The following is a 27679-nucleotide window of genomic DNA, read 5'->3' as shown; positions in this document are numbered from 1 at the left end:
TTCTGTAGCTGTGATGAGACACCAGCTGTGATGTTCCAACTTCAGTTCACTAACCCTGTGCTCTGGATGTCCTGGTTAACATCTAGAGTATCTGTTACTCTGTGACAAGGGGCAGACAGCCTTGGTACCATATGTGCTAATGCCCCACATGTGCTCAGTATGGAGCCAGCACAGACCACCATGGGTATAAGGTGTCTGAACAGAATGCCCAGCATTTAGAACTCACTAATAATATCTGAAATGAATGAAAAGTGAATGAGAGTGGGACAGGATTCCTGGAAGTAGAATGAATGTGGGGATAAGGAAATATGTCATAGAATCCCAAGTGATGTTCTTCAATTTCTGTTCAGGTAACAACTGGTGTTACCCACATACCTGCCTGGGTTCCAGGTAAGTCTCTCTTAGCAGATCCCAGAGTTGCTTTATGTAAGCTGAGTAATAGAGTTTACATAGGAGGCAATCATGAATGACATGGCATGTGAACTCTGTTCTGGGCAATATAAGTGGTTGTGAGGTTGGTGAGAGCCCCCATGTTGCTATGATTAGGGAAATGTCCCTAACCACGGAACTCTTCTGAATCTTATAGAACCACTCAGCTTGCACATCAGCCCAGAGCCAGCAGCTGAAGCAAAGGCTTGCTTAGTTTTTACACAGCTCTTTCCTCCAGGGGCATCCTCTTACCTCTTGAAAACTGAGCTTGCTTCTCTGATGCCAGGAGGCTGAGCCTTAGCGTCCTCTGCCCATGGCATGGATGTGGTACCTCCCCTGCTGTCTCCCAAGGGAATAAGCTGTTATTATGGGCAGAGTTCTGTAAACTGGGAGATGTGTTACACACAGAAGGGAAAAAAAAGTGCTGAAGTGGGAATCAGGAGACCAGGGCTATGGTTGTACCTCCAGTAAGCTGGTTTGCCTTAGACAAGTAGTCTTTTCTGCACAGACCTCTCACCTTCTTTCCTATGAGAAGAAGCAGGGGATGCATTCTCTGCCTCTGTAAGGCTAGGTCAAGTTTCAAAAGAGGAGGCATGGAGGGGACCCACCTAGGCACTTCTACTTCCCCTTTCTTCTTGGGAGTCTAAACAATGAGGAGGAGGAAAAAGGTTATTGCCAGCCAAGAGGCATGGCCCCACCTGCCGTTTCACTGCCCCCTGTAGGAGATGCCATCAGAAGACCCACACCACCAATGCCTGAACAGGGGATTTCAGGAACTCAGGAAGAAGAGCAAGTGACCCCCTCCACTGATATGCTGGTGACCCTGGGCCCCTCAGGTAGCTGCTGCAATCTATGCACAACACTTCTGAACAAGGGGAGGGGAGCTGTTCACAGCTAACTCTAGGCCACGGCTGGGAGCGGGATCCCTCCCTTGCCTCTCCAAGCAGCGTCTCCAGCTGACTCTGTCCAGGCTCTGTGGCTCTGGATCATGGTGACCCAGGTCTACCTAGTAAAAACAGGAACCCTGCCTGGAGTGATCATCAAGCCCTAAAAGAGGAGAGGCAATGCTTTGGGGGAGGGTCTTACTCAATGGCCACCAGGAAGCCAGGGGTCTTCCATGGGGACCTCTCCTGAGGGATGCAGAGTAGAAGCAGAGCTCCTCCAGACTGCTTCCTCTGAGTCAGCACAACCCTGGCAGCGACAGCCTCCTGCCCACAGGAAGGGCTGCTTTTGGGAAAGAACATAATTCTCTTACCCAAGGTTGACTAAGTGCCTGAGAGTCTGTGTTCCATTCCCTTTGCTCAACTACAAAGATGAAGGCTGAGGATGGGTGTGGGGGAGGTCCCTGGCAGCCCACCCCATTCTGGAATGTGCTCTCCTCAAAGGCTTATTGTCTGAAGAGTTGGTTCAAGAGAAGCAAAGCTGGCATCGTCACAGCTGTTCCCTGTGCATAAGTGTGCCCTCCTACCTCCCCCTTTGAGGGGCTGCCTGTACTTTTAGCCAGAGACCCAAATCACCTTGAACAAGAGGCAAGGGTGAAGTTCTGGAATTCTTCCAGAAAAAGGAGAAGCCCTGTAGGCCCAAATCCAGAAAACAGGAAGTAGGATGGGTTTCTGGCTTTTCCATGGAGTCCCCACTGACCTGTCCAGGGATGTCTGCCCCATGGGCTCAGAGTTAGGCCCCTGATGCTCCAGGGAACATCCTTCCCAGCAGACAAGATAGTTGGGTGAGGGGGCTCAGATAGTGAGTGCTGAATCTCTGGCAATTAAATGGGTCTAGAAGAAACCCTCAGTCGTGCAAACAGGGCAGTATGTGCAGAGTGTATCCCTCTTATCCAATGCCATGAACCCTTTCTATGACCAACACAGGCCACCCACTTCTAGCCCATTCTGGTGGGAGCATGAAGAAGAGCCCTGAGTATGCGGGCTCTAGGCTAAGGCCTCAGGGTGACACAGGCTGAAAGCATTCTTTTATTGGTTAGTTCATCATCTATTGTTCATTTATGCTTATTGAAAGTTTCAAGGACTTTTTTAGTCAAATAAGTTAGTCTCTCCCATTGTGTCCCCTACTCTCCAGATCTTAGTCTAGAGAAGCTAGCCAAGGGTTGCCAGCTAAGCTCTATGGATGAGAGATGTGTCCATATTGAGAGAGAAAGGGTGAGGAAAGTCCTTGGCAGGAACAGTTACTAGGAAGATAAACTACCTACTGTGAGCTCCATCCTGAGTCAGGCTTACTGCCTCAACAGGTCCTATGGGTACAAGAGGTTATGGTATACAGGGATGTAGGAGAGTCTGGCAAAGGTGCAGACCTCTTTTGGTTGTCTGAAGCCCCTGAATCCCAGCTCCCATTCTCTGTGCACTCTGCTCCACTTCCTTTGTTCCCCACATCTACATACTCTAATTTAACTTCTTGCTCTCTCTCCCATAGGCATTGATAGATGTGCTGCTGAACCCACCAACATCTGTGGTCCTGGCATCTGTGAGAGCCTCCCAGATGGATACAGATGTGTCTGCAGCCCTGGCTACCAGCTGCACCCCAGCCAGGCTTTCTGCACAGGTATTCATGTGGGCATTCTGGACTGCTGCAAGGGTGGGATAAATGGCATGAGGGGCTGGAGACTGAGTCAAGAAACAGGCTGCAGAAGGTGCAGGCAGTGCAATAAGAAGCTTGGGAGCCTCATCCCTGGGGACAAAGCTAACTTGACCTCTGGGAGAATACCCATCATGAGGCCCATCTGATGAGCTCCAAACTACAGGAGAATGGGCACCTCTGCTAGTTCTATGTCTCTCGCCACTCACATCAGCCTACCCCTCTCACTGACTATGTTGTTACCCACAGAACTGATGAAGGCTTCTACCAGGGCCATCCCTGGAGGAGAGGTTTGAGGCCAAAATAAGTCATCTAGTATGAACCTCATTCCTTTCCTGAAATATTTTTGTGTGAAGGAGAGCTGTCCATTGTGTTCTTGAAGGAGAAATGCTATCCCAGGATCCCTGAGGGAACAGGCCAAGGGGCAGGGAGGAGGAATTCATAGTCATCTGGGGCCTCTAGTGCCTGAGTTGGTACCATGTGCCCACTCTGTGGCTTTCATCTTTAAGACTTTAATCTTCCTGCCTCCTCTGTTCCTTCTCCCTTTCCATGCCACATAGCACCAATAGTATGGGCAGCTTATTGACAGATGCCTATTGAAAGAAAGGCATGTTGGCCTCTTTGACCTCTCTTCCTGACTCCCTCTGGTCAGATGACAATGAGTGTCTCAGGGACCCCTGCACAGGAAGAGGGCGTTGTGTCAACAGTGTGGGCTCCTACTCCTGTATCTGCTATCCTGGGTATACACTGGCCACCTCAGGGACCACGCAGGAGTGCCAAGGTAAGCCAAGCCCACCCTGGCCGGGTGGATATAAGAGAGAATGTGTTGGCCTGGTCCCACAGAAGAACCAGGTATTCACAGCCCCCAGGCACAGTGCTACAGTGTGGGAAGTATAGAAGCCATAGGAAAAGATAGGATCTGGCCTAGACCTAGGAGGAAGCTGGCCTTACCCAGAAGATCAAGGAATTGTAACTAGAGCCAGAAAGAGATTAGAGAACTTGACTGGTAAAGGAGACCGAAAGTCATGTCTCTAAACTCTTGAGTGACCAGGAAGTTTTCCTTCCAGGGAAAGAGGGTGACCCATAAAGATGTGGAGCTGAAACTTCTGGCTGCCTGGAGCAGGTGTGCTCACGAGACCTCAGGTCCCCAACTGCTTCACAGACACTCACAGGCTTTGAACTTCCCTTACAATGCTCACCCCCTGTTAGGGGATCTTTGATAAACATGCATCTAACTCACAGAGCACTCCTCATACATTTTTTTTAATGAATGAATTCACAAAGAACGTAAGGGCCAGTGCCCTACAACTCATAAGCTGATGTGAAGCCTTTACCTTGAAAATGGCACTGCCTATTCTTGGGGCTCCTGCTGCTAGCTCTGATCAGGACATCCTCATAGTCATCACAGATATGCCCCTCCCAGAGTGGCCAGGGGAGCTGTGTATCCTCCCATGGCCAGGGGTCCACGGGTTCTGGTCATTAAAAATCTGATCTGCAGGGGCCAGGAGTTTGGCCTAGTGGTAGAGTGCTTGCCTAGCAAGCATGAAGATCCGGGTTTGATTCCTCGGTACCACATACATAGCAAAAAGCCAGAAGTGGTGCTGTGGCTCAAGTGGTAGAGCCCTAGCCTTGAGAAAATCCAGGGACAGTGCTCTGGCCCTGAGCCCAAGCCCAGGACTGGCAAAAAAAAATCTGATCTGCAGATTTCAAAACAATCCTATCATTTGATTATGAGGAGTAGTGTAGAAGAGACAAAGCACTATATGAAATAGGCGAGGAGAAGACTGTGCATACTGTTTAGTGAGCACTCAAGCATTGAGGATGTAGGAGCTAGGTACTGTGCTAATAATCTGTCTATTTAGATGAATTGTGAGTGTGATAGTCCAGATGAGAAAGCCACTGGCTCTCTTTGAAGGAAGGAATTTGGGAAGGTTTTCGGGGTGGGGGAGTGCTTGAGCTGGGATAGAATAACAGGTGCCATCTAGTGAGTACTTTTTATGTGTCCTGGTACCTTATTTATACCAGTACTACAGCTTAAACTGGGGCCCTCTTGCTCTCCTTTAGCTCTCCTTCTGCTTGAGGCTGTCACTCCCACTTGAGCCACACTTTTACTTACGGCTTTTTGTTGGTTAATTAGAGCTAAGAGACTCACAGACTTTTCTGCCTGAGATGGCTTTGAGCTGGTATCCTATTATCTCAACCTCTAAGTAGCTAGGATTACAGATATGAGTCACTAACACCTAACTTAAGCACTTTGTATATAAAATTCATTATTCCAATCCATACAGTTCTTATGCTCACTTATAGTTTAGTAAATTGAGACCCAGAGAAATGAGTTGAAATATTCAGGGCCTTCTACCTTTTTATAGCAGAACTGGTAATAGAACAGTCATTCTAACTCCAAAGCATGGTTTATTTCCAATAGTGTACTCCCTTCCACACAGTCAGACCACTATGAAGCATGAAAAGCAATGGAGGGAGCAGAAGGTATTACAAGAAAAGGGAACCTTTTTAACAGCAACCAGTGTTGTGAACAGGCCTGGAAGGCCCTGGAGATAATGGTGGTCAGTGTTAATGGAGTGTGAGGTCCGTGGAGGAAGTAGCAGGAGTTGTGGTCAGTTTGAGAAGTGTCTTAAGGGCAAGGCAGAAGTATTTGAACGTCATTTCTGGAGCAGTGGCAGCTTGCAGACTTGGTAAGGGTGGTGATTTGGTCAGCTGCCTGTCAGGGAGGTGAGTCAGGCAGCTCTATTCAGAGCAGACTGGCAGACCAGGAGAAAGGCAAGAGACAGTGGGCTTCTCTACACTCTGCAGCCTCGGCAGAAGTATTTTGGCTTACGGTATTGCAGGTTGCAGAGCCAGGCTAGGGAGCTGGACCAGAACAAGCCTTATTTACTACTGTGAATGGCATTGTCAGGATTGCCCAGACAAGGTCTTTGTGCCAACTCAGGTGTCCAGATGTCTTTGCCGGCCCCATCAGCTGGGAAAATGAGAGGAACTTGAGGTCAGCTGAAGTACTTCTCCAAGTGGGGCTTAAAGAGTTCTTATCCAGGATAGCATCAGCTTCCTAAATCTCATCAGTCTCAAAAATTGATGTCTCATTACTCCACTGATTCAATTTAGTAGTGATTTATATGAATTAATTATCAATTTAGATAATTACTAGGCAAATTTAAGTTAATATAAGCAATATAAACTGTTGAAATATCAAGTACTTAAATGTTATGTTTTAAGTTGTTGAGTAGCTTTAAACAGCTAAGCTATTTTACTATTTTTACATTACTGATCTCTTATATGTTGGATTTCACATTTCCTCATCTTTCAATTGTTTCTGTCTTGTTCAGTTTTCTGAGGGTAGTTATTTTTTCTCATGCCTTTTTTTTTAAGTACCTTGTAAAGTCTATTTGCCTCTTTCCATTTTGTCCTGTGTGTATTGACCTTATTCTCATGTCGTTCTTGGAACAAAAATCCTTCATTTTGATGCTAGGAATTTTGCCTTCTTCTCATAGTTTTAATGCTTTGGGTATTTTACTTAAGAAATGTTTCCCTTCCCTTGAGTCACAACAATATTCACCTACTCTTTCTCTTACTGTGTTGTCACCTTTTTGTTGTTGTTGCTGTTGGTTGTGGGACTTGAACTCTGGACCCAGGTGTATTCCTGAGCTCTTCAACTCAAGGTTACCGCCCTACCCCTTGAGCCACAGCACCACTTCCAATTTTCTGGTGATTAATTGGAGATAAAAGTCTCACAGGGGGAGAAAAAAAAAAGAGTCTCACGGACTTTAGTGCCAGGCTAGCTTTGAACCGTGATCCTCAGATCTTAGCCTCATGAGTAGCTAGGATTACAGGCATGAGCTACCATGCCCAGTTGTAAGTCATCACTTTTTATGGGATGCACTAATCTATCTGAGGTCCACGTTTACACAGGTTTGAAAATATGAGGGGGGGTTCCCATTTCCATTTTTCTCTGTGAAGTCTGTTTTCGCAGCACCATCTATCAGAAAGCAGCCCTGGGTCCACTCATTTGGAGGTTCTAGATCAGCTTCCCCCATATGGTAGACACCTATGAATTCCCTTCCATTGGTATCAGAACTTCTCAAAGTGAAAACAACTATTTCTGAAATATCTGAACAGTTGTTGCAGTGCAGGTAACCTGGACCTGGTCTGTACTGAGTGAGGGTCAGGATCTCCAGCCAGAAGCATACAACACCTGTGCCAGCAACTACACTGCACTGAAGTTTTAGGAAGGATTGTTCAGGTGAAAACTCTGCCCATACACAAATGCTTATTACCCAACTTCTTCAGTAAGCACTTACTGAATTGAAGATGGTCAAGCTGGTGGATAGAAGGGCATTCCAAGCCTGTGCATGGCACAGGCAGAGGCTCAGAGGCAGGTCCTCTGTGGCCAAGGTCAGGAGGTGTATGGGAGACAGTAAACAAGTTAAAAGAAATGGACAGGAACCACCAGGTCATGAAAAATCTTACATGCCAGGCTCAGGAGCTTGGATTCTGCAGAGTTAGTATAATGCCAGAATAATAATAGCTCACATTTCTTCACTGCCTACTATTGCCAAGCAGGCACCATGCTAAGATCTTCTCATAATCTGCATAAGGACTCTGTAGAGTGTTTGAACCAGTACTGGAAAGAGGCCAAGATGAATTTGATGGTGGATGTATAAAATGGGGAAGTGGCCACAAAAACCTAGAGCTCCTGCTTGAAATTGTGGTAGGCATCTGCTAACAATGTGAGGAAAGACATGTCCAGCAGAGACATGTGTGAACAAGCACTTGGAGGTTATACCAATGGAAGACTGATGTAACTAAGGTTATATTAAAGCCATTTCAAATTAGCAATGCAGCAAAAAGCTGAGGCCAGGGTTGTGCACGAGACTGTAGGTAGAATTTAATAGCATTAGGGAGCCCAGGGAGAATCCTGAGCAGGGGAATGTGATCAATGCTGGGATTTAGAGCCATCATAGGGCAACAGTATGCTTTGGATACTTGCAGTCTTGCAGATCTCTGGTTACTGATCTTTCTGACTCTGGCTGTTTGATTTTTACCAGCTTCTAAGGAGATCCTTAAAAGAACCTTAGAAGCAACTCAGTGTCTGCTTATACTTGGGAGGAGAGGCAGGAAAGAGACTGAGCTGGCCTCCTCACATAATATCATATGGACTGCCACCTGACTGTATGACCAGCCTTCACATCTGGATGAGGTGGTAGCTATAAGGACCTCCTTGGACCCTCAAAATACTCACCCCTTGGGCCAGGAGTTTGGCCTAGTGGTAGCGTGCTTGCCTAGCATGCATGAAGACCTGAGTTCGATTCCTTGGTACCACATACATAGAAAAAAGCCGGAAATGGTGCTGAGGCTCAAATGGTAGAGCTCTAGTCTTGAGAAAGTCCAAGGACAGTGCTCAGGCCCTGAGCTCAAGCCCAGGACTGGCAAAAAAAAATACTCATACCTCGAAGAAAAGCAAAATCTAATCCGTCTCAGACTTGGTCAAGGAGCCTTTCTAGCCTGTCATGGCTATAGTATGCCTTACTTTTCTGGACCTTAGCAGTGGTCCTTGTTCTTGTCTTCTGGAAAAGATGTGTTAGGATTCCCTTCTGGATGGAGTTTTACTCAGGACTGTCCTGTGTGTTCCCAGATGTAAATGAGTGTGAGCAGCCAGACGTGTGCAGTGGGGGGCGATGCAGCAACACCGAGGGCTCATACCACTGCGAGTGTGATCAGGGCTACATCATGGTCAGGAAAGGATACTGCCAAGGTAAGGAGTGGGTATAAAGAACCAGCCTGCTCCCCCTAATACTGCCCACTACTAGCTTCCCTTCTAGCTTGTCCTGACTGAGTCCCTTAACACTGAGCCTACTCCAGTGGACAGAGACATGATGACAAACTCCTGAGCATTTCCATCCTCTTGGTGATAATTTGGCATCTTGTCACCCTTTTAAAGTAGAAATGCAAATCTATAGGACACTTCAAAAACATTCCTCCAGTACACTTCTTCCCCTTCACTCTAAAAATACACTTTCCTCATGTGGCAGAGGAAAGAATCTTAAACTAGGACTGGATTTTCTGCAGCTTCCAAGGGTTTCCCAATTAGGACTTGTGTGGTTGCCAAGGGTCCTAGAGGAAAGGAGTAAGCTGTGTTCCTTTGTTTAGAAGAGTTCTTTCTTCCCAATCTGACTTCCATGGAAACAAGGACCAGAGTCCCAGGAGGCCTCAGCAAAGGGCAAAGATGGCTGTAGATACAGGACAGACAAATGTCTTTACTCTTAGTGTGTCACCCTCTCTTGGTGACCCCCCAATCTATAAAATTTAAGCCTATAGATGACTAAAGCTGAATGCTACTCCCCTTGTCATCATTAGGTCCTTAGAGATAAGACAGCCGGATCTTTTCCTAGGAGTATGCAGGATGAAAACCCCCACCACTCCATGGTGCCTTCTGTGTTCCACCTCGCCATGTTACATACTTGGTAGATAACTTCCTGTAAGCAGTACCACAATAGTTTGGATTTGACATCAGAGTTTATTTTTTAAAGAAAAGAAAAAGCCAGAACATTAAAAAAATATCAGATTTATACTAACCTGTTAATGTTAAGGGCACAGGCTCTGGTGCAGACAGGCCTGGGTTTGGCTCTTGTCTCATGTCTGAAATTAGAAACTGTCATGCCCATCTCAATCTTTAGGAGGAAGACTAGACAAGCGATCCTATCCAAGGTGCTCAGCAGTACCTCTGGACATAACTAAGAGGACATGCCACTGTCAGAGAGCACTCTCCTTTCCCATGCCCAGATTCCTCATAGCCCCAGTGTCTTTTTCTGGATCTTCTCTATTCTATCAAAAGAAAGATTCTAGACCGATACCTTATCTGGGAGGTCAGGCTGAGTTCCTAGCCCTGGCAGACACACCAAGACTGTTGAAAGAATGATGTCGTCTGTACACTTCTCCAGGTTTCCATCAGTAACCACAGACCCATCACCAGGAGCCCAGTCAATTTCCTCTCCCTCTTTCTTCTTTCTCCAATGAAGAAACCGCCCTCCCCACTGAAACCTGAAATCTCTGGTGAAAGGCTAAGTGGTCTGGACAGCAGCCCATGTAGTGGGCTCAATGGCATTTCCATCAACCACGACTCTAGGTTCCCATGAACAGGGAGCAAATTCTGTACACTGCCAGAGCTTTCATTGTCCCCACCCACATATACACAAGGTCCCCTGAGCTTCTGACTTCTGTCTGGACTTCTTGGCCACCCCCACTCCATGCCCTCATAAGGAACAAAGGAACATTTTCTCACTCAGAGGCTAACTGACCCCTGGCAGAGAAACTTCAGGGTGTTCCCAGTAGAGGGACAGTAGAATGGTAAGCTGAGCTAAACATTAGCATAAGTGTTTCCATGGAAACATGAGGGTCTCTTCTGCAGCCTATGCCAAGAGGATAATAGGGAAAGGTTTTAGACACATTTCCCCATTCTTTGGTGAGCAAACATTTGCTGAGTGCCAGCTGTGTACCAGCCATGGGCTAGGAATACAGAAATAGACTGTTTCTGCCACCAACTACCATATTGAAACTAATGAAACAAACAATAGCCTTGGGTTAAAATTCAGACTCTCAGCGGGACACAGAATCTCCACCCAGGTACCAAGAACTTGATAGAACAGTTTTAGGATATCTTAAAATCATCACTGTCTACAGTCTTTATCTGGCTCCTTTACAAGCTTGGTGTATGGCTCAGTTATATCTAATCCCAAACAGGAGAGCCCTTCCCTAACAATTGGAAACTGAAAGGCTACTAGTATATCTCCCTTGCTTATTGCCAGACCTGTCACAATCATTGCTTCCTGGGGCTCTGGTCTAAAAGAGAAACCAAGAATATTCAAGGATAGACTGGGTTATATTGTCTTAACAAAGGACCCTAGCCATTAATGGCAGACAAGACAGATAAGTTCCTCAGAGCTGTTTGACTCTCATGGGTCATCTGAGGGCCCTGCCCCATATTTCCTTAATCTAGAACTGTGCTTAAGAAATAGACTGTAGAGCATGGCTTGCCTCCATGGGGAGGAGCGGGGGAAAGGAAGAGAACTTTAGAAGACTACACATAATTAAATGCTTCTATAAATTGTACACTTACAACTCATTGGCCACCAAGTTTCACAGCTCCACCCAACCACACGAGGAAGCACAAGCCTGAATGTCAGAAATGGAGAACTTTCGTAAGAAGTCTTTTTGAGTGCCACATATCCTAAAGGCCCAGCATTTGGTGTCACGTATACCACCTCCCACTGATGGGTCTGGCACATTGTGGGGGGAAACAACCTTTTTTCTTAGCAAATAGAATCTTCCTTCATTGCCTTATCCTGTGAGAAAGGGGTTCAAAGACCATTCAAAGTTTTATTTTCCAGAATGTACTTGCTTCAGTTTCTTTCCAAGTCATCCTCGAACTCTTGTAGCCCTGAGGCAGGGAGGAGCAGTTATCATTTCCAATGATTTTTCCCACTTTCTTTAGGGTCCTTTTGGGACCAGCAGGCCATAGTGCCGATGCTGTCTTTTGGGTGGCCAAAATTGGAGGTCCTGGATTTTTCATGCTCTTCATCTATCTTATCTTTACAGAGACCTTTAGAATAGTTTGATCTGTGTCACTAGAACCCAACAAAGGGGTTGTGGTTGTTCTGTTTTCAGAGATGAGCCTTATGTTAAGTGTCCCCAACATTACCTAGAAATTGTGGGCATCCTTGCAGATACGCATCTATTCTGAATAACCATTACCCTGTAGATATGTCTTCCTCTTCTGGAGGAAAGGTAAAGCTTTGAGCTTGAGAAGTCACAGCCCTTTGGAGCAGAGACTTTTGTTGTGTCCTGACTTCTATAGACCAAACAACCTCAGGGAGGACTCATTTTCACCCTCTATCTTAGGGTCCATGCCCAGCTCTTCAGTACCAACTGCTGGTTTGGTCTCTTTACAGACTACTTGTGTACAGCCCTTGGCCTGTCCTCCATGGGTGCTGAGTAGGTCTTCCTTCTGGGCAGATCCTCTGAGCCTGATATGTTGATGGACTTCATCCAGAAGAATGACCATTACCCATCTGGGAAGAATAAACCCTTTTGCTTTCTTTGCATCCTGGTTAACCTACTGCAAATGACCAGAAGGCTTTACACTGGGGCAGAGGAACATGCGTTTTCCTCCAGTTCTGACCCAGAATTCAGCCTCTGAAGGATAGATAACCTCTCCAACTAGTCCAGTCTGCCCATGTAACTTGGATGCTGTTCTCTCCAATATGTCAGATCATTGAAGAAGAACCCTGTACTCAGCTCTTGAGGCAAATCTCTCTCTCTTGCTTCCCCGCTCCCTCCTGGGGCTCCTCTTCCCCAGCCTGTCTGATTGGGCCAGACTTATCTTGTCTGTCTGATGTCCCTATACCTCTTGATCAGAGGCAAGGTCTGACACCTCTCCAGTGTCAGTCTCAAGACAAGTTTGTGTCAAAATTGGGGGCTTGGCCTTGGTCCTTGTTTCTTGGGGCAAGGAAAGTTCTTTTTGCCTTCAGAGTCCCTGGGTTATCTACTCTGTGGCCTAAGGCAACAGACCAACTGGTTGTAGTGACAAGCACAATTTATAAAGGATTTCACCAAGAGAGATGCAAAGGCCTAACACAAACAGTCCAACTCACCAAACAGAGCTCTGACCTCCTACCACTAACCACATCCTACGATACCCACCCAGGGAGTCAACCGTCCTCACTTTTAAATTCTTCCATTTCTCTTTTGTCCAGTGGGTGGGAGGTCAAGTTGGGAACACAGGGCAATTCTCATTTTTTCCTAGGTTTTTGTTTATGTAAAAATGAACATCTTTCTCCTCCACCCCTACCCAAAGGGCAGAGTCAAGAATTTGCTGTGTCACAGCTACGTATGGGCTGTGGCTCTCAGGGATGACTGGAGAGGAGAGGTTGTTGTTTTACAGATATCAATGAATGCCGTCATCCTGGCACCTGCCCTGAAGGGAGATGTATCAACTCCCCTGGCTCCTACACTTGCCTGACCTGTGAAGATGGCTACAGGGGCCAGAACGGGAACTGTATAGGTGAGGGCTGCTTGCCAAGGCGCTGAGAGGGCTGTTCAGCCTTGGGACTGCTGGCTGAGCCCACCCACAGGGAGAGACAGACATGGGCAGAGGAAGTGGTTTGCAGGCTGTTGTCCTCTGTGAACTGGGTTCCCACATGACACTGGGTATGACATGGGTGTGGTTCAGTTATGGGGTTCTGCCTTCTGAATCAGCCAGGGTGGGGGCCATTCTGTAATGACAGCCCAAATTTCCAGAGGCTTCAGTGGCTGACTCCTCTGGAGTGGTCTTAAGTAGAGACTGAGTGCTAGTGGGAGTTGGCAGTCAGGCCTTCTACTCTTCGGCAGAACAGTACCACTCACTGAACAGTAGTTGTGTTTCTCACTCCAAAGAGGGCTACAGATCAGTAGAAGGAGGAGCACTTCTTCCCCTCAGCCCCCACAGGAAGAAGGGCTCAGGGTCCAGATGCCAGGCGGGGCTGTGCTTTGAATAGATGCTTTGAGACTCTGGAGAGGGCAGATGGTTCCCAAGCCCTTGAGATGGCCACAGCCACCCGTGCATGGTCTGGCCTCTCTTTGTACTATGTGCTCACCTATTGAAGCTGGTTGTTGGACTGGAAACGTGTTGGTGGCAGGTGGGAGACTAGAATCAGACCACAATGAGGGGATACAAGGGCCTTTGGCTGAACTAAACCAGTCCTAAGACTGAAGGACATGCCCCTCCTTTTTTAAGGATATATACAGGGTGCTCTGTATTATTACATGGTGCCAAGGGAAGCTCATGAGGGAAGGACTTTGTCCTATCTGAGTAGAATGGGGGAATATGGCTCAGGTCCTCCGCAAAGTAAGCTACAGCCCTTCTGAAAGCTAATTCCCCAGCCTACCATTGATACTCTAAGCCAGCCCTAAAGGGGGCTGCATGAAGGAAAGGAGGCCAGAGCATATTGGACTTCTCTTTACAGATGTGAACGAGTGTCTGACCCCTGGGGTCTGTGCCCATGGAAGGTGCGTCAACCTGGAAGGTTCCTTTAGATGTTCTTGTGAGCCAGGCTATGAAATCACTCCAGATGAGAAGGGCTGCCAAGGTACGAAGATACTGAAGCAATCTCCCTCCATGGGCTAGTCCAGCCCGTGGCTCCCTTCCCCTTCCCACATAACCCACACCCCGTCCTGGTCATCACATGTCACTCCCCATGCTTACCCAGCACATCCCTACCAAGACTTCATGCTTTCCCCCTCACCGTCCCCCTGTCAGTCTCCTGCTGCTCTGCCATGCCTGCTTGGCAGAGCCCTACACAGAGCTCAATGGCTGGTTTCAGATGTGGATGAGTGTGCCAGCCGGGTCTCATGTCCCACGGGCCTATGCCTCAACACCGAAGGGTCCTTTACCTGCTCGGTCTGTGAGAGTGGGTACTGGATAAATGAAGATGGCACTGCCTGTGAAGGTAACCTTGGGGAGCAGTGGAAGAGGGTTCAGATACAAGACTTACGGGATCCTCAAAAGTACCAGTTTGTCCTCCCTTCCCCCCAACCATGGGCAACTCCCAAGGGGCTCTGGGATATGCTACAGGGCCCTAACGGCCCTAAGGGCACTTGGCCCCAAAGAGAGTTTCTGTTGCCATAATCTCCCTGCTCAGAGGTAAGGACAGGAAGAATAGAAGGTACAGAGTCAGGAGAGGATCTGGGGGTAGAGGTGCCTAGAGAGTTTTCTACAGAAGAGATACATGCATAGAAGACCCATATCTAGAACCCTTTATGGGTTCAGGGTGTCATCAAAGCTCCACTGGGGGGCTAGAGGTATTGTGAGGGCCTCTTCAGGTGGGGTAACCTTCCTGGTCCCTGGCTGTGTCTGTCTGCCCAGATCTGGATGAGTGCACCTTCCCTGGAGTGTGCCCCACAGGAGTATGCGCTAACACCATGGGCTCCTTCTCCTGCAAGGACTGTGACAGGGGCTACTGGCCCAGCCCCCTGAGCCACACCTGTGAAGGTAAGAGCACTCCCTAGTGTGCGGGAGCAGGAAGGAACATGAACTCCTCCACTAGGATGATGAGCTCCCTGGGGACACCCATTCTCACCTCCCTGAATGAAAGTGAGAAAGACTCAGTGGAGGTAGAGGACAGTGAGCTTCTGGGTCATGGATTATAATGTTCACTTAGACTCTTTAGCATGTGGTTTCCTAGGCCTTCTGTAGACTCACTATATGAACTCTAGAGGAGCCTTAGAATCTGTTATTACAAGCATGCCTCACAAGAATATCCCTGGAGCCAGGTGCTGGTGGCTGTAATTCTAGCTGCTCAGGAGGCTGAGATCTGAGGATCGCAGTTCAAAGCCAGCCTAGGCAGAAAAGTCTATGAGATTCTTATCTCCAATTAACCACCAGAAAAGCAGAAGTGGTGCTGTGCTTCAGAGTGATAGAGTGCTATCCTTGAGCAAAAGAGCTCAGAGACCGCATCTGAGCCCTGAGTTATAGCCATGAAACTAATAATAATAATAACAACAACAACAATAGCAGCCTTCGAACAATTCTATCCTATACCAGACTGCCTATAGGCCAACTTTTTTTTTTTGCCAGTCCTGGGGCTTGAACTCAGGGCCTGAGCACTGTCCTTGGGCTTTCCTCAAGCTAGCACTCTACCACTTGAGCCACAGCACCACTTCTAGCTTTTCTATGTATGGGGTACCAAGGAATTGAACCCGGGTCTTCATGTATGCTAGGCAAGCACTCTGACACTAGGCCAAACTCCCCAACCTGCCTGTAGGCAACTTTAACAATCAAGTTTCAGCTGGGTACAGTGGTTTATGCCTGCAGTCCCAGCACAGAGGAAGCTGAGGGACAAGTATCATGAATTGAAGCCTAGTCTGGGCTACATAATATGACAATGTGTCATTAAACAAAAGAACTTTTGTTACTATATCAAGCTCACTGTATCTGCTTCCTTGGTTTCCCAATTCTCAGTGAAACTGGAGCCCTTCCCGCCAGAATAGGGACATAGGGCTGTAGCTATAGACCAGGGCTGCAGGGAGATGCAGACCCGGGAGAGCAGGGAAATGAGGAAGGAGCCATCATCATCCTGCTCCTTCAGCTGTGTTGCTCTATAAGGAAAAGATGGCCCATGGACCCTTAGTCCTGTCCTTGGAAGGTACCACCATTAGCTACCTCCTTCCTTATGTGGCCCTGCAGATGTGGACGAATGTAAGGACTCCCTGAGCACCTGTCTGGGAGGTGAATGCAAGAATACACCAGGCTCCTACCAGTGCTTCTGTCCCCCAGGCTTCCATCTGGCCAATGGCACCATATGTGAGGGTGAGTGGCCAGTCTCCCCACTGGGGCTCTGGGGTGGTGGGGACACACAGGAGACACTCTGCCCTCTTGCCCCTGCAGATGTGGATGAGTGCGTGGGGGAGGAACACTGTGCCCCTCATGGAGAATGTCTCAACAGCCATGGCTCCTTCTTCTGTCTCTGTGCTCCTGGCTTTGCCAGCACAGAGCAGGGTACCAGCTGCCAAGGTGAGTGGCCAGCATGGCCATATCTAGGAGCCAAAAGCAGAACAGAGGCTATGTCTAGAGTAGACTCCCTTTATATGCCAGTGCTGACATCAAACCAAACATGGTGCCACTAGGGAAGATAAGATGTAAGGACAGGAGCAACTTGAGGGAGTCTCAGAGAAACTCAGAGTCCTTCAGCAGGGCCTGAGATGTATTCACAGGGATGCATCCTCTCCAGACCTTCTGAAGGTCACCTTTGCCCTGTTGACAGCATGGATCCTTCTCACAATATGGTCTCTGGTTTCCAGTTGGACTCTTCCTTCAGATTGTCTAGCCCTTTCCTACACCAAGTCCCACTTTCTGCCCTCTTTTGGGATACTTGAATTTTAGAGGAAACGGCACAGGGCTCTGACAGGGAAGGAACCCAAGGCTGCGTGTGCTTACAGTCAGGCATCTCTGTCCTAGATGTGGATGAGTGTGCGACCACAGACCCCTGTCTTGGAGGACACTGTGTCAACACCGAGGGTTCTTTCAACTGTCTGTGTCAGACTGGTTTCCAGCCCTCCCCAGAAAGTGGAGAGTGTGTAGGTAAGCCCTCCAAGGGGGTATACAGGGATCTGTCCCACATCTGTCCACTTCCACCTCTGTCTAGCCTCAGCTCCCTAAAATGAGGAACTGTAGCTTCCTGGGAAACACTGCTTTCATAGATTAATCATCCAAAGGACAGACAGTATATTCATTGAGCCTCTGCTGGCTCGGGGACCATCCAAGGCTGACAAAATAAAGACAAGTCTACTCTCTACTAGCACAACACACAATATAACTTTGAAGGCCAAAATTAGTCAATATATTAGTCAACGTCTTTGTGTGTGTATGTGTGCTGGTTATGGCTTGAACTGAGGGCCTGGGCATTATCACTTAGTTGTTTTTTTTTCCTCTCTCTAAGTCTGATGCTCTACCACTTAAGCCACTTATACTACTTGTTTCTTAGTGGTTAATTGGAGACATATTTGCAGATAGATCCCAGAAACTACTATTGTAAGCTTATTTCATATAAAGAGAAAGTTATCTGCTGATGGGAACAGGTGAAGATGGAGGAAAAGGGGTGTTACAGTAGGCTAAGAGTTCAGTGTTTCCTAAATAACACACAGTTCCCTTGCTAAGATATCCAGCCCTGTTGAGTCAGAGGAAACTATCCTGCATTGATGTGTTGAGATTGAACTTAGCATAGTAATTTGGAACTAAAGACTGCAGAAATTATTAGACATGACCTTATAATGATAGCTACATAGGGCTAGAATAGTGACCTAACTACATCAGTCTCCTCTCCCTGGGGACAGATATTGATGAGTGTGGGGACTACCAAGACCCAGTGTGTGGGGCCTGGAAGTGTGAGAACAGCCCTGGCTCCTATCGCTGTGTTCTGGGCTGCCAGCCTGGCTTTTACATGGCTCCAACTGGAGACTGCATTGGTGAGTAAAAGGGAGAGGGGAGGAGGAAGAGAGAGCTGGGGACAACTGTTTTCTTTCCCCTATATTGAGCTAGAAATAGTTTTCTTTGAGGACACTGCCCATGTAACTGTTTGAAGTTTGTGTATTTCCCAAACAACACAGCTTAAGAAAAACTAAAGAGAAATGTAACTGTTTGAACATTCTTGTCCTGTGTTGAAGTTGCTTTTTACTGATGTTTATGTTAATAATCCAGTCAATAAGTATTTCCAGCAAATAGGGAGATCATATGCACTCTCTTCCTCACAGACATAGATGAATGTGCCAACGAAACGGTGTGTGGGAACCACGGCTTCTGTGACAACACAGATGGCTCCTTCCGCTGCCTCTGTGATCAGGGCTTCGAGACATCACCATCAGGCTGGGACTGTGTTGGTAAGAAGTCTGTGGACCACACATGGTCTGAGCTAAGGATAGCCCTTGGCATCCTGTCACCTCCTCAGATCCTGACTGTCCTGGATGGAAATCTGTGGACCTCCTCTCAAAATATTTCTAGTCACATAATTCCAACATACCCCCCCGCCAAAAAAAAAAGTGGGTAAGAAAGTTTTAAGGAAGAGATTTCAATGCTCCATCCAGCTGGCACCTATCTTTGCTGGCCTGATAGATAGAGATATGGTCAAGTCCCACCAGCAGAGGGAGCAAGTACATGAAGGAAAGCACCTACTTCTACACCCCAGCACACCTCCCATGGAGGAACCAGTGTGCCAAGGGGGAAGAATTGACCCTTTCCTGCAACTCCCCTCTTCTTTCCACAATCTTTTGTCTATTTTTTTTAATCCAAGGCCTGGCATGGTCTCCTGGGAGCAGGAGGACCTGCCTGGCTGGGCTGTGGCTAGGAGCAGGAGATAGGAGATGTGGGATGCCTATTCACAAGCCTGTCCTCACTCCTGGCAGATGTGAATGAGTGTGAGCTCATGCTAGCTGTGTGTGGGGCTGCACTCTGTGAGAATGTGGAAGGCTCCTTCCTGTGCCTCTGTACCAGTGACCTAGAGGAGTATGATGCACAAGAGGGACACTGTCGTCCTCGGGTGTCTGGAGGTGAGACCTGGCAAACTCCCACAATGCCCTCCCCTTCTGATGTTTCTAAGGCTTACAAAAGGTACCCACCCCTCTACCTTCTAGCCAGTAAGAGTTGACTGGGCCCAAGGACTAGATTCAGGTTAGGAAAGGAATGTGGAAGACTGAGGAGTCTGAGCCAGGACTTAGTGGGCCTACATAAGGCCCGGCAGAGTCCAGGTTGCAGGGCTATGATGGCCTATACAGGCCCAGGAAATTTGAATGCTGACTTAGAGTGGCCCCAGAGACCTTAGGTTATATCTGAGGGGAAACTTAAATCCATCTAAGCCCAATTAAGTCTTCATGGTAAGAGGGAACTTATATCTGTTCTAGGCCAAAATATTCCCTTCCCATCTCTCATTCTGCAGGCTCAGTCCCTCACCCCAGGCTTGACTAGGACTCACCTGCTTAGCTGACTTGGGAAAATGCAAGGGGAGAACCTTGCAAGGAACAAGGAAGGGTGGGAGAAGCTCAGAGTCCCTGTGAGGCAAAGGGATGCCTATATCACCCATCAGGGGTGAGGGCAGCCCACAAGAGAGGAAGAAAGGTAGCATACTAGGAAAGAAAGAGGCTTGGCATCAGAGGCATTGTGGTTAATAGTGTTTTCAGAGTCAATTTCTCCATTTGTAGAAGGGAAATGATAACAGCAGTCACTTGTAGAGATGCTGAGAATTCCAAGAGAGATGACACAGGAGGCAGCATTTTGCACACTATAACCTTATATAAATATTAAATTTAAAAGATAAATTCAAGGGCTGGATGCCTCTAAGGGCCATGAACAGTCAGTAATGAGGACTATCTATCATATACAGCTCAAAGGATCTCTGAGGCTGCAACAGGAGATCACACCCCAGGTCCCATCCGCATGGACTGCTACTCTGGGCACAGTGGTGATCCATCCTGCTCTAGCATCCTGGGCCAGAACTCCACACAGGCTGAGTGCTGCTGCACTCAGGGTGCCAGGTGGGGAGATGCCTGTGATCTTTGCCCATCTGAGGACTCAGGTAAGGCCTCAAGGGCCCCAGATCCTCTTAAGAATCAGCTCTGTAGTGACAATTTAAAATGGTGGGAAGGAGTCAGGTATGGTAGTACATGCCTGTAATTTTTGAACTTGGGAGGCAGAGGCATGAGGATTGAAAGTTTATCTCAAGCCAGTGCAGTGGCTCACGCCTGTAATCCTAGCTGCTCAGCAGGCTGAGATCTGAGGATCAAGCTTCAAAGCCAGCCCGGGCACAAAAAGACCTGAGACTCTTATCCCACTAGAAAACGGGAAGTGGGGCTTGGCTCAAGGGTAGGGTGGTAGTCTTGAACTGAAGAGCTCAGGAACAGTGCCCAGGCCGAGTTCAAGCCCCATGTCCCACAAAAAAAAAAAAAAAAAAAAAAAGTTAATCTCAAAAGTAAATAAGAAAGCAAAGAATGGGAGAAGGCACATAGCCTTCCCTGTCTGAGCTAGGATGCCTTCCTATACAGTTGAATTCAGTGAGCTCTGCCCCAGTGGTAAAGGCTACATTCCTGTGGAAGGAGCTTGGACATTTGGACAGACCATGTACACAGGTAACCTTGCTGACATCTTCCTCCCCAAAATTCCACTTGCCAGAGTGGGCCATGGACAAATCCTCCAGTGGTCCTTAGAAGCCCTGAATCCAACCCTGAACCTTCATATATGGCTTCTATCTTTTTGCCCCAGAGGTAACTCCCTGCAGAGTTTTAGGTGGAACTTCTGCTACAGTGTCCCACACTCCATTTCTTGTTCCCTCAGGGTGCACCCTAACTGACTGTGGTACCCTCATCCCCCAACATTTGGGCACAAAGACAGAGTGAGGGCGCTGTAGCACAAGGCAGGATACCACACCCATTTCCTTGGTGCCATATACCAAACCATTAACTTTGGGAGGCCCATGTTCCCATTGGGTCATTTCAGGTACTGAGTCTCTCAGTGCCCTTTTCCTGAAGCTAGACCCAGAAGTAGCTTTTCTTGAACACTTGCTATATACTAAGCACTATTTCTGCCTCCTTATACATATTAGTGCCTCTTAATACTCGGGATAACTGTAAGATTTTAAGTGGTTTTTATCTACTTTTTGGATAGGAAACTAAGGCAAGGTGCACTTAAGCAACTTGTTTCAAGTTATCTAACACATAAAAGACAGTTATGTTTGAGAGTGTTGGTCATATGTACTCCCCGCCTCCTGCTGTGCCCTTCTGCAGATGCCGATGAGTGTGTGCTGTTTGGGCCTACTCTTTGCCAGAATGGTCGTTGCCTCAACACAGTGCCTGGTTACATCTGCCTGTGTAATCTTGGTTACCACTACGATGCCTCCCAAAGACAGTGCCAGGGTGAGGTCACACAAAACTCCTCCCACCTCCAGCCTTGCCAGCCAGTCTCACCCTTTCTGGGAATCTTCCTTTTGGGGGAGGATGCCTGCTGAGGCAATCAGGTATAAGGTGAGGGCAGCCCAAGACCACCAGGGTTTATCCCCAAGGGGAGTCTTCCAAGCTGGGCTAAATTGGGGAAGGGGAATCTTCTTGATCACTCACAAATACAATGCCTATTTCCTTGGTGCCATTTACCTAGTCAAAACCTTCCAAGAACACAGTGTGTGAACAGGCTACCTAGACACTAAGCCACTCTTCCTGCCACCATAGATCACAATGAGTGCCAGGACATGGCCTGTGAGAACGGTGAGTGCGTGAACACAGAGGGCTCCTTCTACTGCTTCTGTACTCCACCCCTCACTCTGGACCTCAGTGGACAGCGCTGTGTGAATACCAGCACTAGCACAGGTACGTAGCCTAGGGCCTGGGCAGCAGAAGGTATAAGCCTTGGGTAGGGCTCATGTTCTCTCTGGCTTGTGCCACTAGAGGACCTCCCTGACCATGACATCCACATGGACATCTGCTGGAAACAAGTCACCAATGATGTGTGTAGCCAACCCTTGCGCAGGCACCGTACCACCTACACAGAATGCTGTTGCCAGGATGGCGAAGCCTGGAGCCAGCAGTGTGCCTTGTGTCCCCCCAGGGACTCTGGTGAGGCATACCTGAAGGGTGGGACTTGAGTCCAGAAGGAGAGGTATCACCTTGTAAGGGAAAAAGGGAGATATCTTCTGTCCCTGTTGCTGGGGGACAAGGTATGGGTTGGAAGTACTGCCAATAATTCCAAAAGGCACATGTAAGTCTGCATGTTCCTTTTCTCCTGGGGAAGACAGCCCAGTGACTGTCCTGCCAGGCATAGCTAGCAAGAGCAGAAGCCCAGATCACTTTCTCCCTCTTCTCTCCTCCCTGACAGAAGTCTATGCTCAGCTTTGCAACGTGGCCCGGATTGAGGCAGAGCGGGAGGCTGGGGTCCACTTCCAGCCAGGCTATGAGTATGGTCCCGTCCCAGATGATCTTCACTACAGCCTGTATGGCCCACCCTTCTACAACTATCTGGGCCCTGAGGACACTGCTGCTGAGCCCCCTTTCCCCAACATAGTCAGCCAGCGGGGGGACACCACACCAGTCCTTGAGTCGCCTCTGCAGCCCTCTGAGCTCGAGCCCCACTATGTGGCCATTCATCCAGGTGTGTTGTTGCAGAACTTAGGAAGAGGTGGGCACTGAAGCTATGCCTCTTTTACCTATTCCATCCATCAGTCATGTTGCTCACGGGGTGAGGATGGGGAGGGGGAAAGATGCCCAAGTCAGCTCAATACAGTCCCTCAGGACTCTAAATGCCCATTCAGACCACACCCAGTCCCTGTGATGAACTCACACAGGGACACAGAACCTCAAATAGTTTTTGTTTTTGTTTTCCAGTCCTAGAGCTTGAACTCTCACCCTGGGCACTGTCCCTGAGCTCTTTAGCTCAAGGCTAGCACTCTACCACTTGAGCCACAGTGCCACTTTCAGTTTTCTGGTGGTTACTTGCAGCTAAGAGTCTCACAGACATTCGTGCCCAGGCTGGCTTTGAGCCATGATCCTCAGATCTCACGTGAGCTGTCAGCACTGGCTCAGCCAGTTCTTGTGGGAGTTGACAGCTAGAGCAGCATGCTTGGTTGAGGATGCTAGATGGCCTGCTCTAAGAAAACCCTGCATTCATTGTCTGAAACATGAAATAAGGGTTTATAGTGACTTTAGAAGCTCACTATGGACAAGCACTAGTGACTCACGCCTGTAATCCTAGCTACTCAGAAAGCTGAGATCTGAGAATCACAGTTCAAAGCCAGCCTAGGCAAAAAAGTCAATGAAAATTTTATCACCAATTAATCATCAAAAAGTAAGAAGTAGAGCTGTGGCTTAAATAGTAGAGTGCCGGGCTGGGAGTTTGGCCTAGTGGTAGAGTGCTTGCCTAGCATGCATGAAGACCCACGTACAATTTCTAGGTACATACATAGAAAAAGCTGGAAGTAGAGCTGTGGCTCAAGTGGCAGAGTGCTAGCCTTGAGAAAAGTCCAAGGACAGTTCTCAGGCCCTGAGTTCAAGCCTCATGACTAGCAAATAAAATGCCAACCTGAGTATAAAAGCTCAGGGACAGAGCCCAGACTCCAAGTTCAAGTCCCAAGACTAGCACACACACACACCCTCTCATTGTGGTGACCTCAGGCATGACCCCCCCCTACATGGACCCTTTACCACCATATGGGACTGATTAGGATCAACCTGTCAAGCTGCATAGGAGGGTGTTTAGAAATAGAAGACAATATGTCGGGGCCAGGAGTTTGGCCTAGTGGTTAAAGTGCTTGCCTAGCATGCATGAAGACCGGGGTTCGATTCCTTGGTACCACATATATAGAAAAAAAAGCCGGAAGTGGTGCTGAGGCTCAAGTGGTAGAGCTCTAGCCTTGAGAAAGTCCAAGGCCAGTGCTCAGGCCCTGAGCTCAAGCCCAGGACTGGCAAAAAAAAAAAAAAAGAAGAAGACAATATGTCATATCTGCAGGATATCAATAGGTAGCAGTTTTGGTCGAATGAGGCTTCCACTCTCAACACCAAACCCCAAAAAGTGTAATAAAAATGCTCAACTGGTCAGAAGCCTGACATTATTAAATATCATTTTTTTAAAAAACTCTTGTTTAAAGTATAGTACTTGCAGGAAGTAGAAATGTCGCTCGAGTGGTAGAGTACCAGCCTTGAGCAGAAAAGCCAAGAGAAATTATGAGGTCTGGAATTCAAGCCCAGTATTGGTATGATAAACAACATATAGCATTTGCCTAGGCATAGTGGCACACATTTGTTATATATTCTAGCACTCTGGAGACTGAGGCAGGAAGATTCTGAGTTCAAGGCTAACCAGGGCTACATAGTAATAGCCTCTCTCAAAAAATGAAAATGTAGGCCTGGAGGCATAGCTCAGAAGTAGAATACCTGCACAGCAAGCAACAGGACCTGAGTTCAAATTCCAGTACCACCAAAATAAAGAATATAGGTTTAACACCAGTGTTTTAAAGGAACTGTTGCTTGAATTAATAGCTACATTAAGAAAGTAACTGAGCTTATAGTCACAGATGGGAGGTAAAACTGGGGAAAAGCAAAGGAAGAGGTCTAAAAAGAATGGTACTCATTCGGGGTGCCAATGGCTCATACCTATAACCCCAGCTACTCAGGAATTTGAGATCTAAAGATTGTGGTTTGATGACAGGTCAGGCAATATTCCCCATGAGACTCTACCTCCAATTATCTACTCAAAAAACAGATGTGGAGCTATGGCTCAAAGTGGTACAGCACCAGCCTTAAGCAAAAGAGCTCAAGGACAGCCTAGTCCCTGAGCTCAAGCCCAATAACTGAGCTGGGCACCTGTGGCTCATGCCTATAATCCTAGCTACTCTGGGCACTGTGGTTCAAGCGGTAGGGTACTAGGCCCAGAGTTCAAGCCCCAGGAAAAAGCAACTCAAAGCCAGACACTAGTGGCTCATGCCTATAATTCCAGCTACTCAGGAGACTGAGATTTGGGTATTGAGGTTCAAAGCCAGGCCAGCCAGGAAAGTCCATGAGACTCTTATCTGTAATTAAGCACCAAAAAGAAATAGATAAATGAAATCTAATATGATCACGGACATCAAATAGATTTGTCTGGAAAGTTAAGAGTTTGTGAATTTCTTTTTTTAAATCAGGATAACCATAAACTTGACTAGTTTATTTCACCTTTCATTGTTTTTGTTCTTATCTATGAACTTGTGACCCACAGAGAATTACATTGACTCAAAGGACAAATCCATGTTCATTTTGTTTCCCAATGAAGTAGATGAACTTTATTTTTGTTGAAGGTTGTATGTTTAATCAACAGTATGTTCTTAATACTGCTTCTTGATAAGGATGTTCCAATTTGAAATTGTATCATTTCCTTCAGAATGAAGGGCAGCACTTAGTTAAATAAAAGATTGCTGATATCTTTAATAAATAAATAAGTAGCTGGAAATGGAACTATGACTCAAGTGGTGGAGTTCTAGCTTTGAGCAAAACAGCTCAGAGACAGTGATGAGGCTCAGGCCCTAAGTTCAAGCCCCAGAACTGCAAGAAAAATAAATCATGAAATAAGTTGGGCACTGGTGGCTCACACTTATAATCCTAGCTACTCAGGAATCTGAGATCCAAGGATAGCAGCTCAAAGCCAGCCTGAGCAGGAAAAATCCTTGAAACTCTTATCTCCAATTAACCCCAAAAACCTGGAAATAGAAGGGTAGTTCAAGTGATGAGTATCAGCGTTGAGTGGAAAAAGCTAAGGAACATTTTTCAGGCCCTGAGTTCAAGTCCCAGGACCTGCATGCAACATACACACACCAAACAAACAAACAAAAAAACAATCTGAGATAACCCAGCAACTAGAAAGGCAATTTGGGAAGGTTAAAGTTCAAGTCAAGCCTGGACAAAAAGTTAATAAGACAACCCCCATTTCAGTGCATAAACCAGGAGTCGTTGTATATACTTGTGATCCCAGCTACATGGATCTATAGATCCCACTGGAGGCTATAGAGAAACACTGGGCAAAAGTATATGTACCTTAAAAATAAAGAAAAAAATAAAAGTGCCTGCCTAGCAAGCCCTGAGTTCAAACCTCAGTAGTGAAAACCAAAAAATCAAAACAAAATACTCAATAAATATGGCACATCTTCCACCTTAAACTTTTCACCTAAAACAACATAAGAGTATAGATTATTTTAGCATCTTTCTGTGCAAATTTTATTACTTTCCCTTGTCCATGAAGGTACACAATCCACCAAAGAGTTCTGGGGAGGCTGAGATCTGAGCACAAGTTTCATCCTCTTTCTAACTTCTCTCCTAGCAGAGCTGCCCGTTGCATTTGAAGGACTTCAGGCAGAGGAGTGTGGCATCTTGAATGGTTGCGAGAATGGCCGCTGTGTACGCGTACAAGAAGGCTACACCTGCGACTGCTTTGAGGGCTTCCAGCTGGACACAGCCCACATGGCATGTGTTGGTAAGCTTAGAACATGGTAGGGCAGGGAAATGGGAAATGTGCTGCTGCCCCCTAGTGGGCATGTCTGTGTGAATCCAGGTGATGAGCAAGCCAAAGCAAGGTCTAACACTGGGCTAGGAAAGGCTGAGTGCATGGTCTTGGGCATACTATGAGGTCGCTGCCCTTGCTTTCCGTCATTGAGTTGCAATAGCTTGGGGAAGTGGCTGTCACACTCGGGGTTCCACTTGCAGGACAGAGGCCAGGGCACCCTTCAACTTTCCCCTCTCTTTTCTTTTAGATGTGAATGAATGTGATGACCTGAACGGGCCTGCTGCACTCTGTGCCAATGGTCATTGCGAGAACACAGAGGGCTCCTACCGCTGCCACTGCTCCCCAGGTTATGTGGCTGAGGCAGGCCCCCCACACTGTGCTGCCCAGGACTAGTGTGAGAGGTTGGTGTGGCCAGTTACCTGGAAACAGCCTTCATCACAGGCAGGGGCCTGGAGAATGCTTTCCTCGCAGGGAAAACACCATGATGACATCAGGCCGGGACACTGCAGTCAAGCTTTATGTGCTTTCACCTCTGGCTGTGAGCTTCCTCACTGCCTCCATGCCCTTGCTTGGCTCAGACATGATCACATGCTTTAATGCTTCAGCCACTGGCCATGAGGCCCAGCCCACCACCTGTCCTGGTCTTCCCATGAGATGCTTACCAAAGACAGCCATCACCCATCCCTCAGGCTGTTCCAATATGCAAGGTGCTGTGGCCTCACACTGCAGAAACCCCTTTCCAACCTTGATCCAGGATGATTCCACAACCCAGGCAGAGGCTACATCCCCTGGGGGGGATCCTTCAGACTATGGAGCAAGGAAGAGTTTGGGAGGATTGGGGGGGGGGGTGATTTCCATATCACCTCTCAGAACTATCACTGCTGCCCAATCTATCTGGCATGGGTGCTGATTTTGTTAAGTCTCTGTCCTGTAGCCTCTTCGGTGGTCCCACATGAGGGACAGAAGAGCCCCTCATCTCAGAGAAGCAAGACTGATACTGGCTTGCTGAATGTAAAGCACAAGAGGGCAATCTAAAATTATGAGCAGTTAGTATGAAAGGGGGTGACAAGTTCAAAGAAAGCATTTAGTACTTGTGGGTAAGTAAATAATCAAAATCCA

The 27679-nt window shown here is 47.5% G+C and overlaps 1 protein-coding gene across 2 annotated transcripts in view; it reads left to right on the top strand.

Moving 5' to 3' along the window:
- Ltbp2 (latent transforming growth factor beta binding protein 2) overlaps window positions 1–27575 on the top strand; it is a 92878-nt gene extending 65303 nt beyond the window's left edge. Inside the window, exons 14-36 of one of the 2 annotated variants that reach the window (XM_090344478.1) lie at window positions 351–390; window positions 1152–1265; window positions 2857–2985; window positions 3671–3799; window positions 8666–8785; window positions 12971–13090; window positions 14031–14153; window positions 14388–14513; window positions 14930–15055; window positions 16250–16372; window positions 16451–16576; window positions 17021–17143; window positions 17896–18027; window positions 18313–18438; window positions 18961–19104; window positions 19935–20126; window positions 20593–20676; window positions 21331–21459; window positions 21769–21906; window positions 21985–22152; window positions 22412–22684; window positions 26381–26530; window positions 26808–27575. In XM_090344478.1, coding sequence (XP_090200604.1) covers window positions 351–390; window positions 1152–1265; window positions 2857–2985; window positions 3671–3799; window positions 8666–8785; window positions 12971–13090; window positions 14031–14153; window positions 14388–14513; window positions 14930–15055; window positions 16250–16372; window positions 16451–16576; window positions 17021–17143; window positions 17896–18027; window positions 18313–18438; window positions 18961–19104; window positions 19935–20126; window positions 20593–20676; window positions 21331–21459; window positions 21769–21906; window positions 21985–22152; window positions 22412–22684; window positions 26381–26530; window positions 26808–26953 — 3081 coding nt within the window. In that variant the 3' untranslated portion in view covers window positions 26954–27575. Of the gene's footprint in view, window positions 1–350; window positions 391–1151; window positions 1266–2856; window positions 2986–3670; window positions 3800–8665; window positions 8786–12970; window positions 13091–14030; window positions 14154–14387; window positions 14514–14929; window positions 15056–16249; window positions 16373–16450; window positions 16577–17020; window positions 17144–17895; window positions 18028–18312; window positions 18439–18960; window positions 19105–19934; window positions 20127–20592; window positions 20677–21330; window positions 21460–21768; window positions 21907–21984; window positions 22153–22411; window positions 22685–26377; window positions 26531–26807 lie in introns of both variants that reach the window. The other variant, XM_090344477.1, reaches the window with a different exon arrangement.
- Window positions 27576–27679: the final 104 nt, after the last annotated feature.

This window comes from Megascapheus bottae, chromosome 14 (genome assembly GCF_031878675.1).
Source record: "Megascapheus bottae isolate mThoBot1 chromosome 14, mThoBot2.hap1, whole genome shotgun sequence".
NCBI classification, from domain to species: Eukaryota; Metazoa; Chordata; class Mammalia; order Rodentia; family Geomyidae; genus Megascapheus; species Megascapheus bottae.
Note: the sequence above shows the minus strand (reverse complement) of the source record. Positions and strands in the feature narration are given on the sequence as shown.